This window comes from Oncorhynchus kisutch, linkage group LG19 (genome assembly GCF_002021735.2).
Source record: "Oncorhynchus kisutch isolate 150728-3 linkage group LG19, Okis_V2, whole genome shotgun sequence".
NCBI lineage: Eukaryota > Metazoa > Chordata > Actinopteri > Salmoniformes > Salmonidae > Oncorhynchus > Oncorhynchus kisutch.
In genome coordinates, this window is record NC_034192.2 from 6,032,156 (window position 1) to 6,045,988 (window position 13,833).

Here is a 13,833-nt window from a genome sequence, read left to right on the forward strand (position 1 = left end):
CCCCCTCTCTCTCTCTCTCTCTTGCCCCCCCCCCTCTCTCTCTCTCTACCCCCCCCCTCTCTCTCTCTCTACCCACCCTCTCTCTCTCTCTCTCTCTCTCTCTCTAATCCCCCCCATCTCTCTCTCTGTCCCTACCCCCCCCCATCTCTCTCTCTCTCTACCCCCCCATCCTCTCTCTCTGTCCCTACCCCTCCTCTCTCTCTCTCTCTCTGTCCCTACCCCCCCTCGCTCTCTGTCCCTACCCACCCCCCCTCGCTCTCTGTCCCTACCCACCCCCCCTCTCGCTCTCTCTCCTGTCTCCCCTCTCTCCTGTCCCCCCTCTCTCCTGTCCCCCCCTCTCTCTCTCTCGTCCTTACCCCCTCGCTCTCTCCCTACCCCCCCTTCTCTCTGTGTCCCTACCCCCCCCTCTCTCTCCCTCCCCCCCTTCTCTCTGTGTCCCTACCCCCCCTCTCTCTCCCTCCCCCCCCTCTCTCTCTCTGTCCCTACCCCCTCTCTCCCTCCTCCCACCCCCTCTGTTCCTGCAGCGTGTTAATAATTGAACCCCTGGGCGTGTTGGTGCTCCTTCCTGCGAGCACCAACATATATATATATATATATATATGAAAAATATATATATGAATGAGGCCTACATGAAATGGCCATCTGCAGACTATATAATCAAAAACAACAATAAAAACATTGAAGAAAAAAAGAAGTGGAATGGTATCAAATACATCAAACACATGGTTTCCAGGGGTTTGATACCATTCCATTTGCTCTGTTCCGGCCATTATTATGAGCCGTCCTCCCCCCAGCAGCCTCCACTGGGTCAGGTAGCTGGACCATCTGTCACTCAGAGAGCACAGCAGCTACTGGCTCCTACAGAGAGGGCCATGTAGAGCAGCAGAGTATAGTACAAACGAACAGTCACACAGTACGTGCATATGCAACACAAACATAGACAGAAAGCTAGCTACTGTATTATGTAGTGCAGTCTATGTCATTCATTAGTGGGGCAGCCCAGGGACATATGGAGATAGTGCCCACGGAGCAGAAAGAGAAGCCTGAATAGAGCTTGGCAGCTTGTCGTCCTAAAAAACTGAAATGAGATACCTCTGGTTCGTTTCTATAGGGAAAATGAATGGGAAAGAATGGGGTTTTGGGATAAACGCTGAAAATAAGGTTAACACGGGCTTAGGAGATCTTATACGTTTTGTTCGAGGAGATAATATCAGGCCGTTAACGTGACCTTTATGAATTATGAAGCCTTTTATGTCCTTTGGGATTTTTGGGATGACATAAATGCTTCAGAATTCACAAAAAGTGATATTAGCGGATGAAGATTATCTCATAGAACAATATCCCCTAAGCCTGTGTTTACCACCAACCTTATTTTCGCCGCATTTATCCAAAAACTCCATAGGCTTTGCCCATGAACCATGGCAGACTGGTGCCTACAAAAAGACACCATTATGATTGTGTTTGTGAATCTGGGCAGTGTTTGACAGTGTTGCTAGCCTGCTGAGAGAGAATTCCCCTGGGATAGAGAGAGCGAAGAAGAGAGAGGCAGAGCGAGCGAGATGAAGAGAGAGCGGTCAAGTCTGCTCCATAGGAGTGAATGCGTGGATTCCAGCCTCTGCCTCTATAAATTCTCCAGTCACACATCAGAACAACAGTCTGCTGGCAGGGACAGGTTTTACATACATGTAGACAAGTTGAGGACACACACATTTAATCTGTTTCCCTTACTCTTAGTTAGAGGACATGAACACAGGACAGGAGATGCACTGTTTATGTGTCAGGTAGCATTAGCAGAGTTAATGGGGAACTAAACAACATGGTGGACAGGGAAAACCAGGAGCTTCTACCTGGTGCTGTGGTCTAATTCAATTACATGCAAGATGCATTTCAACCTACTTAGTCCACCTGTCATCTCTCTCTAATAAGCCTGGGGATGAGGTTAGATATGATTTGAATGAGAGTAGCTTTTAGGTTTATATTGTTGTCTAACTCCAACTCACCCACTCCCAGTTGCTCCAGCTGGGCCTTGAACTCTGGCCTCTCCTCCAGGACTCTAAGGAGATGGGTGGGCTCCATGCGCTCCAGCTCCACCCTCCAGTACACATAGATCTTGTGGTTGAAGCTGACGTACACCAGACAGGGGCTGTTCTTGCCATCCTTACAGGTGTACTGACCTGTTAAACACCAACATGTAAGGCCGGTTAGACAACCACAGGGAAGAACATATTCCACGACTAGGGGCCTGAGTTTTCCGTAATCACATGTCCTAATCAGGACAAACTCCAGGCCCTAGTCATTACAGTAAAATATACATTGTGACAATAGGAGATGCTTAGAAATAAGATTGTTCAAATTAAATAAATCAAATCAGATTTGATTTGTTACATGTGCCGAATACAACAGGTACAGACAGACCTTACCATGAAGTGCTTAAAAACAAGCACCAAATGACCAATGCATTTTTTTCTTCTTTTAGTAAGTAAGAAAATATTTGAACACACCTGTGAACACACCTGTGAACACACCTGTGAACACACCTGTGAACACACCTGTGAACACACCTGTGAACACACCTGTGAACACACCTGTGAACACACCTGTGAACACACCTGTGAACACACCTGTGAACACTGGCCCGCAAGCAATGCCAACATTGGTGAGGCTGAGCTAATGCACTCCAATGACCACAGAGACAAAGCATGGACGAGCCCTGAGCGTGTGTTGTTCACACACTAACTCTGATAGCACTGTAGAATGCAGGCAGTGTGCTTGAAGATTAAGTCCTGTCTGTAGCTTCAACATGCGTTCATCGTTACACATTCTGCATTTATTCCTTGAGGTATTATTATTATTTGTATTATCCTCTGCGCTGTTGGAAAGCGCCCGGAAGTTAGCATTTTCACTGTTACTCTACACCTGTTGTTTACCAAGCATGTGACAAATAACATTACATTTTTATTCTCGTCCATTTCTTTAATCCTCTTTTTAGATAACAATATGATCTCTCTCTGCTCTCAGAGAGCCACTGGGGCTCGTGCAGAGATTGGAGAAACAGCATTTGACAGAGCCTGAGATAGAGGATGAAGCTTGTTTATGTGAGCCTGAAATCCAACACTGCCATCTAATGGTGACATGAGCTGGAAACATACTGAATTAACACTGGCTATATCAGGTATTCACAAATTTGGGTACCCAATGCTGTCGGGGGTACGCCATATTAAAATAGGATTCCCGTTTAAAAATAATAATAATTGTATTTAAAAATATTTTTAAATTCTACACATTTTCAAACAGTCCGTTATAGTTTCCAACGGGGCTATACATTTGGGTGAGTTTCTCTCTCGCCTGAGTAGCCTCGTTTCACTACCAAAAATACAATTAAACCATCTAGTGTTCAGCAAAATAACAACACAATGTCAAATACAGGTATCCTAGTCAAATAATTAACATCCAATCACATTAATCGTTATTCTCTCGTGGGAATTCCACTAACGGTCCGTAGGTACCTGGGAAAGCACCAAACAACAGACAGGGACGTTGGACCATCGAAGAGGCGCAAATATGATGAGAACTACATGGATTTGGGGCTCACTTATATTGGGAGTAGTGCCTTTCCTCAACCACAGTGTGTTATATGTGCAAAAGTACTATCTCACAACTCAATGAAACCTTCCCTCGTGCGCAGACATTTAGAAACAAAACATGCCACTTCTTTAAATAAGCCACAGGAGTTTTTTGAGCAAGAATTAAGACAAGTTTCAAGTATTAAGACATGTATAAAAGATACCATTAATAAGAAGGGGCTAGAAGAGTCTTATATGGTGAGCTACTGAGTGGCTAGAACAGGCAAGCCCCATACTATTGTGGAGGACTTCATTCTTCCTGCTGCCGTGGATATGGCTGGGACAATGCTGGGGAAAAGGCCCCCAAAAAACTATAGACAATGGCTTCATCAAACAACACTGTTTCACAACGCATCAGTGACAAGGCAGGAGATGTTTTTTTACAACTGCAATTACTGCTTCGCATACAAGCCAGTGAATTGTTACAGCTGGATGAGTCAACAGACGTGGCGGGCCTGGCACAGCTCCTGGTATATGTCCGTTACGTTTATGGGGGGTCAATTAAGGAAGACACCCTCTTCTGCAAACCACTGGAAACCAGGACAACAGGAGGGGATATTTTTAAAGTACTGGACAGCTTTGTGACTTTAAATGGACTTTAGTGGTCAATATGTGTTGGTGTCTGTACTGATGGCACAAAAGGCAATGACAGGGAGACAGTGGAGTGGTAACTCCCACTCCACATAACGGACATATACCAGGAGCTGTGCCAGGCCCGCCACATCTGTGGACTCATCCAGCTGTAACAATTCACTGGCTTGTATGCGAAGCAGTAATTGTTTCAAAACATCTCCTGCCATGTCACTGATGCGTTGTGAAACATTGGCAGCATCCACAGAGAGGCTCTTGCTGCCAAAGGAATGACTAACAGTTTGAAAGACGTTTTGGACACCACAGTGAAAATGGTTAACTTTGTTAAAGCAAGGCCCCTGAACTCGTGTATTTTCTGCACTATGCAATGATATGGGCAGCGACCATGTAGCGCTTTTACAATATACAGAAGTGCGCTGGTTATCAAGGGGAAAAATAGACACGTTTTTTTAAATTGAGAGACGAGCTTAAAGTTTTCTTTACTGACCATAATTTTCACTAGTCTGATCATTTTTACTAGTCTGACCGCTTGCATGATGACGAGTTTCTCACACGACTGGCCTGTCTGGGTGATGTTTTTTCTCACCTGAATGATCTGAATCCAGGATTACAGGGACTCTCTGCAACTATATTTAATGAGTGGGACAAAATTGAGGCTATGATTAAGAAGGTGGAGCTCTTCTCTGTCTGCATTAACAAGGACAACACACAGGTCTTTCCAGCATTGTATGATTTTTTTGTGTGCAAATGAACTCAAGCTTACGGACAATGTTAAATGTGCTATAGCAAAGCACCAAAGTGAAGTTGGGTGCGCAACTACGCAGGTACTTTCCCGAAACGGATGACACAAACAACTGGATTCGTTTTCCCTTTCATGCCCTGCCTCCAGTCCACTTACCAATATCTGAACAAGAGAGCCTCATCGAAATTGCAACAAGCGGTTCTGTGAAAATTGAATTTAAATCCGAAGGCACTGCCAGATTTCTGGATTGGGCTGCGCTCAGTTTCTTGCCTTGGCAAATCGCGCTGTTAAGACACTGATGCCCTTTGCAACCACGTACCTATGTGAGAGTGGATTCTCAGCCCTCACTAGCATGAAATCTAAACAGGCACAGGCACAGACTCTCTCCAATAAGGTGGAAAAATTGCAAGATTATGTTATAATACTTTTATTGTATCAAATTGTATCAAATGGTTGTTTTATGCAACAGAATAGAGTATTCTGTTAACTATTATGTGTGTGTGTGTGTTCTACTGAAGATGGGCCTCTAGGAGAAAACACTGACAGGAGATTTACGATGTCTTTGGGTGATAAAACCTAAAGAGCATTCCAGAGCATGAGTTAATGTTTCTGTTCTATACCGTAGCAGGAAGAGATGGTTCCAGTTTGGAGTCGGAGGGCCAGACACTGGTCTATACAATAAACTGTTGACCAGCAGATACTGTCTGCTATGTATTATAGGTATATTTCATACAGATCTTAACCTTGTGATCCATTCTATACATCTGTTGTTCGTCATGTAGGTTGAAAGTGGTGTATCTTGGCTATAAAAGACCTTTCGTCTCTGGGCTCTCAACGAATCATCTTAGCGTGATTCCAGCCATCGCTATTGCAAAGCTCTCACTAATAAGAATTCAGTTTAAGTATAACTCTGACTTGTGTGATAAGTTTGTCTCTCCTCATTTGATGATACAGAAATTAACCACCACACCAATACAACATTGCAGAGTTATGTGCATCCTTTCAACCACACCCTTCTCGTGAACCTGTGGTGAGTTATTCACAATTTTTGATGAATAAAGAGCAAAATTATTGATTATTATTATTATTTGTGCCCTGGTCCTATAAGAGCTCTTTGTAGTGTCCCACGAGCCGGGTTGTGACAAAAACTCATAAATTTATTAAACATAAGAATGAGTATCGTATAGTGTGTGCGTGGCAGGCTTACAATAATGGCAACAACAAAAAACATTTGAGCGTGTGCTGACCCTGGTGCTCGAGGGGGCTATAAATTGTTTGGGATCCACTGGTCTATATCATTTGCTTAGTCATCACGTAAATCAGGCATACATAGGTGAGGGATATGACTAGAGTCTCACCTGCACAGAAAGCATTGACGTTCTCGTCAAACTGGAAGCGCACCACCATGCGGTTGTGGTCGATGATGTAGGTCTGACCATCCCAGGCACACGCCACCACCTCCTCTCTGCCGTCGCCCTGGAGACAAGAGGCACAGTCACAATGTCAAAAACCGCACAGGCACAAACAGTCACAAAAAAAAAACGTAGATTGTTTTTGTAAACTCACTGTGACGTCCAGCTTCTGCAGAGAAAAGAGCTGGTGATCCACCTGCACTGACCATTTCAACTGCTCTGAACTGTCCATCAGTTTCAGGGTGCCTGGAACACAAAAACACACACACGTTAATCACATACTAAAATGACCAACATCTTATGCTTAATATTGTGAATGGTATCAAGGGTATTGTTTAAATTGCATATAATACGACAGTCCAAGAAAAAAATACAGAGAACTTAAACAACTCAAGACCTGCAGATCATTGGTTCTCACGAGGTTAAGGAAAACATTAAATGGAATGAATTATTTCTGTGGTTACAGCAGCAGTCTGAGTGCTGGACACCAATTTTGCCCTATTTCCTTGCTTCGGGCTCAGGGATGGAGACATTTAGATGACGATGTTGAAGGTAACCTTTATTCACAACCATTTCTGTCCCTCAATCTCTCCTGAAAACACCAACAAGCTTTGAATCCGAATCCAAATACTTGGAAAAATCCTCTTCATATTAAACTGCAACATTATCTTCATGCGTCACCTTTATTGTTTTAAATAAAATGGCTGTAATATGATCTGGTTACATTTCACTATTCCCTCAGCAGAATTGCTCAAACGTTGATCCTAACTAGGGTACACAGGCATGTCAAGCCCTCTCTTGGTGCATCATTATTAGCCCATCTGTGACAGGCCCAGACTCTCTAGTAAGATAATCCTATTGGTTCCCCTTTTCTTTAAATATTGATAGTCTCTCCAGGAGCTCACAGAGCCCTCAGCCTGCTCAACCACAACCAGTCTCCTCTGGTAACATTCACCCACAACACCTTCCTCCGTTCTACATGCCTTTCCTAGTTCTGAGTGACCTTGTTAGACATTGTAATTGGTGAGAGAGTAAGAAAGGTCTTCCTTTTCCCCATAAGGGGGCAGCGGAGCAGGCTAGGCAGCTCCGTGAGCTGGCAGATATACTGCCTGCCAGAGATATCCTCCTTAGAGAAACCTGCTGGACATACAGGGTCATGTCTGTTGAGATAAACAGGTCAGTCAGGTATCTTCACAACCACATGTCATATAAACCTTGGATCTGATTTTTTGTTGTTGCTGAGCCCACTGCAGTTATGATTTCGCTCATTATTTTAGAAGATAATTGACTGCCTTGATGTTAACACGTCCTATCTGAACACATCCTCATTAGAATTCTGTTATGAGACTGACTGCGTACAAAAGTTTAGAGTGGTCAGTGGTGCGATTAGCGAATTACGCAGCGTTGCTCTTCTGAACAACTCAATTAAGACACTTACCATCTAGAGTACAGAGGGCAAACAGGCCGCATTTAGAGGAGTCGCATTTGGACCCTCTGCTTATGCTCCCGATGAGATGAGTGGAAACGTTCTTGTTGTGGATCCGACCAGTGGTCAGATGCAGAATGACGTCTCTGGAGGGACCCTCGCTGTGACAGACACATTACAAACACAGGACGATACCAACATGAACTGGCAGCTTATCTATAATTAGACAGCCAAAGCACTGTTATATGTCTACTACATGTATTAATACTGCATATGTATTAGGTGCTCTGCATGTCCAGTGGTATGCACCTGCCAGGAGTGGGTGGAGCCTCCTCCCCAAGCCCCGCCTCAGAGGAGCCCTGTTGTGTCCATGTGCACAGCAGGATGGCAAAGCCACAACCAGGCTGGGACACCATCAGTTCAGGAAGACCCTCTAGGTCTGGGTTTACTGACAGGCTGTCCACCTGTCACAGGAGGAAATAATGGATTAGAAATAGTAGAGTGTACACTTTACAGGATGTGAAGTCACCCAGTGTTATGTGGGGTTTATATGTCGGGCCAGAGTTCAACTCGGGATAACCGGTCATACAACAAATCCTTAAGAACTAACCTGCTCCGGGGCAGGCTAACTCCACGTACACTGAAGGAAATGACTGAGCCGCGAGTTGAGGACCATTTCAATCAGATTCACTCCCTCTTGCAAAGACTGCATCATCCCCTCCATTTGAAGAAGACGACTTATTCAATATTTTATTAATCCAATGTTTTTTGTGTGTGACAAAATAGTCATGTTAAAATATATCACATTACACATTTAGTAATGATAGAATGCATTTTAAACGTCACGCAATGTAACACTTTTGTGTGACTTCATGAATAACAAATATCAGTAGGAGTGGGAAGAAAGGTGCTCGTGCATTGATAAGCACACCAAAGACAGCCTTAACGATAAGTTAGACAATAAAGATGGCACTTCTAAAATCCTTTATCACACCATAGCCTGCTGAATTTGCAAAATAACTTTTCCTTCATTTTTATTTCAGAACAAATGTGGCACTAAATGTGGCACTAATTAATTCATGGACGAATGTTTCAGCATTGTCTCAATGAAGAGTTCGACTAGCCATGTGCGACATGAGCAGTTACAAGCCTGCTAGTTAGCGGCAGGCGGACGAGCAATTTCCACCGTCGTAGAAAGGACCAAGCTTGAGCTGGAACGTAAATCTAGCTGAAGCTAGTAAGCTTTAGAAAACCCTGAGTAGATTGCTTCGTAGGATAGGAGTTTTCAGTCTTTGATTGACATATTCCATGTTTGTGTATAGACTTGCCTGTCCCTCCAGAAGCCACTTCTTCAGCAGGACCAGCTGTCCAGAGCTCAGGTCTGAAGAGTCGGTAGGCTCCTCCCAGCGGAACGCTCTCACCACACGGTCTGTGTATCCCACTACAAGCTCACTGCGCCCATCCCCATCTGCAAAGCGTGTACACACACATACACAGTTGAGAATAAAGCAGTCAAAAACAGAAGCGGTCAATCGCATTGAGGGTGCCTACATCTAGGGCGAAATGGGTGCAGAACAGAGAGGTTACCTATGTCACTAATAAGGATGACTTTGGTGTTGGCAGGAATGTGCTGAGAGAAGCAGGGTTTCTGGTCGTCAGAGAACAGCGCCTCCTGCTGGCTGGATGAATCTGACTTGGCTCCTGCCACTGCAGACAGGTCAAACAGGTGAAACCATCCCTCTGCACCCACAGCAACTACAAAGTTCTGATGGATAAGTTAAGGCAGTGAATAGTTAGGTGATAGCACACACTGGATACAAGGGGGGAAAAACACAAATATTCCTCATCTGACTGGAGGACTATGCAGTTTCTGCACACCCACCCTTCCTTTGTTGCAGATGTCTCCAACACCAACACAGGTGAGCTAAAAAATAAACCAAAAAGATATTAATTAAATATTTGTCTAAATCTGCTAAAATAAGAATATAAATCAGATGTGCAGACAGCTGTGTTCAAATTTCCTCTTTCATGCCACTACAGTTGTACTGAAATGTGCTGACATTTGAACTCAGAGAAGTGATCAAAATGCCCTCTAAGCAGCCACTTACCATGCCCACACATGTTCTAGTGATCCAAGGCTTGGCGTCATCGTTCTTGTACACATGCAGCTTTCCACTGGTGTCACCCACGATAAGTTCATTCAGCTGTTCAAAAATAATAACAGTTCATGTCAAGGTTTCCGTAGATATAAGACATGTTGTCTTAAATATGTTGAAGGTCAAGGAACGTGATAGGAGTACTGTTATGGCATCTACCATTTCACTCTTGACCCTCTTATCGTGACTGGAGGGAATGAGTCAGAGACCCTCTAAAGCAGGAGTTGCTATTTACAGTACAGGGACTAGAAAGGCACAGCTGGACAATGAATGGGCAAGTGGAGAGTGGGCAGAGCAGTCTATGACTTCTGAAAAATGATTTATGTTGCCACATAGGTGGGGGAAACAAATGGCAAAAAAAACGAGTTGATACATGTCATTGGTAGGCCTACAATATGTATAACTGGCCCTAAGAGGTGGATACACTAACGCCGTGAGCATTGAGACTACACACATTTTTTTTACATGGACACAAGGAAAGATCCCTGAATAATTGTCTAGCTGCTGATACTTTACCGAGTCATTGTCCGCATCACCAAGACAAATTGCATGAGGGAAAAGGGTTCCGGGGAAATCAAAACTAACACGCTGAACATAGCTCAAGGACCGCATATCACCAGATAACAGTTTGATAGCTGAGCTGGACACTGACAGCTGCAATTTTCACCATCCAAAAGCAAGTATATTTTAGCGTTGTTTCTGCTTTTAAACTTGGCGTGATAACTATTATCAACCACTAAAAATACCAGAAAGCTGTAGTGAAGTTAGAAAACGAGCAGGTTTGTACGCTCTTCCTTAAACAAAGCACACGTGATAAATAAAAAAAACAGTACGGAAGCATACTCCAGACAAGCTTCACGCGTTTTGAAATTTGCGATTTGTATGGTCACGTGGCGATATCTATTGTAATCATACAGTTATCGTTAGTTATTGATTAATAAAGACCAAATTAAACAGCCAACAAAAATATATTATATTGTAACATAATCCCTGCATTTGTGTTTATGTACAAATAATGAATCCCACCTAGCTGATTATTCAATTGTTCATAATATAGCCTAATCTCACATTCACATGTAGCCTAGTAATTCCAGAATATTCTATGATTGTAAATGATAAATTATAATGTCAGTGAGCTAAAATAATAACGTGGTAGACTGCTGTGGGCATTAAATAAAAAATATTTTAAAACTCAGTACAAATGCCATCAAGTTAACATAGACTTGAAAGGCATTTGGGTGATGCACTGTCAATCCTCTAGAGGGTGCTGCAGTACAAGACAAAATATTTTACAACTATTTCACCTCATGCATACTGTCTAGGGACCCAAGGCCCTTCTGACCCATATGACCCTTTGAGTGAGTAACCCAAGCCACCGTTGGTTTGCCTATATATTAGGCCTACATGTTTGAAAGGCCTACATTTGTTGGTATATTCTCAGAAGTGTGGAATCATTTCAGTGCACATAACAGCCTGTGGATAGTTACTGCAGCTGAGCCGCTGTTTTCAGTGATCTCCAGTGGTGTAAAGTACTTAAGTAAAAATACTTTAAAGTACTACTTAAGTAGTTTTTTTGGGGTATCTGTACTTTATTTTACTATTTCTATGTTTGACCACTTTTACTTTTATTTCACTACATTCCTTAAGAAAATAGTGTACTTTTTACTCCATACATCTTCCTTGACACCCAAAAGTACTTACATTTTGAATACTTAGCAGGACAGGAAAATAGTCAAATTCACACACTTATCAACTAAACATCCTTGTTCATCCCTACTGCCTCAGATCTGGCGGACTCACTAAACACACATGCTTTATTTGTAAATTATGTCTGAAGGTTGAAGTGTGCCTGTGGCTTTCTATAAATAAGAAAAAATAAGAAAATGGTGCCATCTGGCTTGCTTAATATAAAGAATTTGAAATTATTTATACTTTTACTTTTGATACATAAGTATATTTTAAACCAAACATTTTTACTCAAGTAGAATTTTACTGGGTGACTTTTACTTTAGTCATTTTCTATTAAGGTAGCTTTACTTTTACTCAAGCATGACAGTTGGGTACTTTTTCCACCACTGGTGATCTCTCTCTCTCTGTGTGTGTGTGTGTGTGTGTGTGTGTGTGTGTGTGTGTGTGTGTGTGTGTGTGTGTGTGTGTGTGTGTGTGTGTGTGTGTGTGTGTGTGTGTGTGTGTGTGTGTATGTGTGTGTGTGTGTGTGCGTGTGCGTGTGCATGTGTGCGTGTGTGCGTGTGCAGGTAGTCATGACCAATTAAACAGCTGCACATCACTGGCAACAGACAGGACTGGATGATTGTCCACATCGACTGTAGGGAATTTCAGATAAATATTCAGTTCAGCATCTCTTCAATAGGCTAACTGCTGAGAGAAGTTGATTCAGATTACTCAGATGCCTTGTGATGGCATGGTTCATTACCATTCACTCCAGATGTTCCTGACAGGTCTCATTAATTAATCAAATGCATAGCACAGCACTTTTCTTTTACTCAATAAGTAAAACAAAAGCATCAGATAGATGTTTTAAAGTAGCCTAATTTTAAACGTCCCAATCTTTCAAAATAAAAGTCCACTCTACTGTCATGTACGCTAGCTAGACAACACTGTGCACTTCAAATGTCTTATTTCAGATATGGTCTTTCATCTAAAAACTCTAGTTTTTTAGCACAATTGAATAGTTAATGCAGCTGAATATAGGCGATGCCATTCAAACTTTTTTATTTAGACCTATTCATTTATTGAAATTGTTGGTTAAGATAAATCAGAATTTTGATAACCGTGATCACTGTGTTTGTATCTTTCAGAATGCATTCAGTGGCGGCTTTTCACGTTATTATAAGACTGATCTTTTGTAATATACCTGCAGAAATGATACAAAGAGTCAGTGCCATGGGCGACCCCAAAACGACCACATTATTTAAAAAAATTAACACCACAATTTAGTTTAACAGCTAACAAATTGAAAATTAATCCTGCATATCACATAGGGATTATTTCCCAGGACAAATGGACCCTTATGGGTTTTGTTTTATGATGTCTCAGTGAACTCCAAAAGCAGAAAGACAGAGGTGTTTCAATGGAGACTCGGGTGCCCAGATGTCATATTAATTATTACACTCGGCTATGACTGGAACCCTCGAATAGAGGGAGCGCTCTGCCTGCCTCTGGAAGATCTGCAGTAGAAACAAGTCTTTACAAAGCGCTAATTGGACTCTGGAACCGCACTGACAGGGCATGCTAGATAGGTTTCAGAAAGCCGACGATGGCGAGGGGGCTAGGGGAAACTGAATAGAACCCACGCTTCTTTTCTAAACTCTCTTGCTGTGCAGAAAAGGGAGGAAAAATAAAAGAAAAGTTGGTGGGGGCTGGGTTCTTCAATGCAGGCTTGATTTTGAATGCCACAGCCAACACAGAAAAATTTCACAATTTACCCCCTCCCCTCAAACACACACACACACACACACACACACACACACACACACACACACACACACACACACAAACACACACACACACACACACACACACACACACACACACACACACACACACACACACACACACACACACACACACACACACACACACACACACACACACACACACACATCCCCATGAGTGGAGTCGGTTGGTTTTGTTCTCAGTGAAAGACATGTTCTATTATGCTGCCCTTTAAAATAAAACAAAACTGTCGAAATACACTGTGTCGAGTCGTTACTGTAACAAAATAGGGTGTATCAAATCATACACAAAACATCCTCGAATGCGTCCTTCTTATGGTTCTTCTCAGATTTACCCTTCCGTTTCGCCTCTCCGATGTTGATGATTAGCTCTAGCCTAATGAAAGTGGGAAATTCGCCTCTGCTGG

At 42.8% G+C, this 13,833-nt stretch overlaps 1 protein-coding gene across 2 annotated transcripts in view; it reads right to left on the reverse strand.

Annotated features, from left to right (window-relative positions):
• Positions 1-10,802, reverse strand: part of itfg2 (integrin alpha FG-GAP repeat containing 2) — a 12,588-nt gene extending 1,786 nt beyond the window's left edge. The window contains exons 1-10 of one of the 2 annotated variants that reach the window (XM_031797467.1): positions 10,467-10,802; positions 9,903-9,998; positions 9,677-9,718; positions 9,382-9,559; positions 9,123-9,262; positions 8,104-8,258; positions 7,807-7,955; positions 6,523-6,614; positions 6,315-6,432; positions 2,001-2,174 (exon numbers count right to left, since the gene is read on the reverse strand). In XM_031797467.1, coding sequence (XP_031653327.1) covers positions 2,001-2,174; positions 6,315-6,432; positions 6,523-6,614; positions 7,807-7,955; positions 8,104-8,258; positions 9,123-9,262; positions 9,382-9,559; positions 9,677-9,718; positions 9,903-9,998; positions 10,467-10,562 — 1,240 coding nt within the window. In that variant the 5' untranslated portion in view covers positions 10,563-10,802. Of the gene's footprint in view, positions 1-2,000; positions 2,175-6,314; positions 6,433-6,522; positions 6,615-7,806; positions 7,956-8,103; positions 8,259-9,122; positions 9,263-9,381; positions 9,560-9,676; positions 9,719-9,902; positions 9,999-10,109; positions 10,408-10,466 lie in introns of those variants that run through there. The other variant, XM_031797468.1, reaches the window with a different exon arrangement.
• Positions 10,803-13,833: the final 3,031 nt, after the last annotated feature.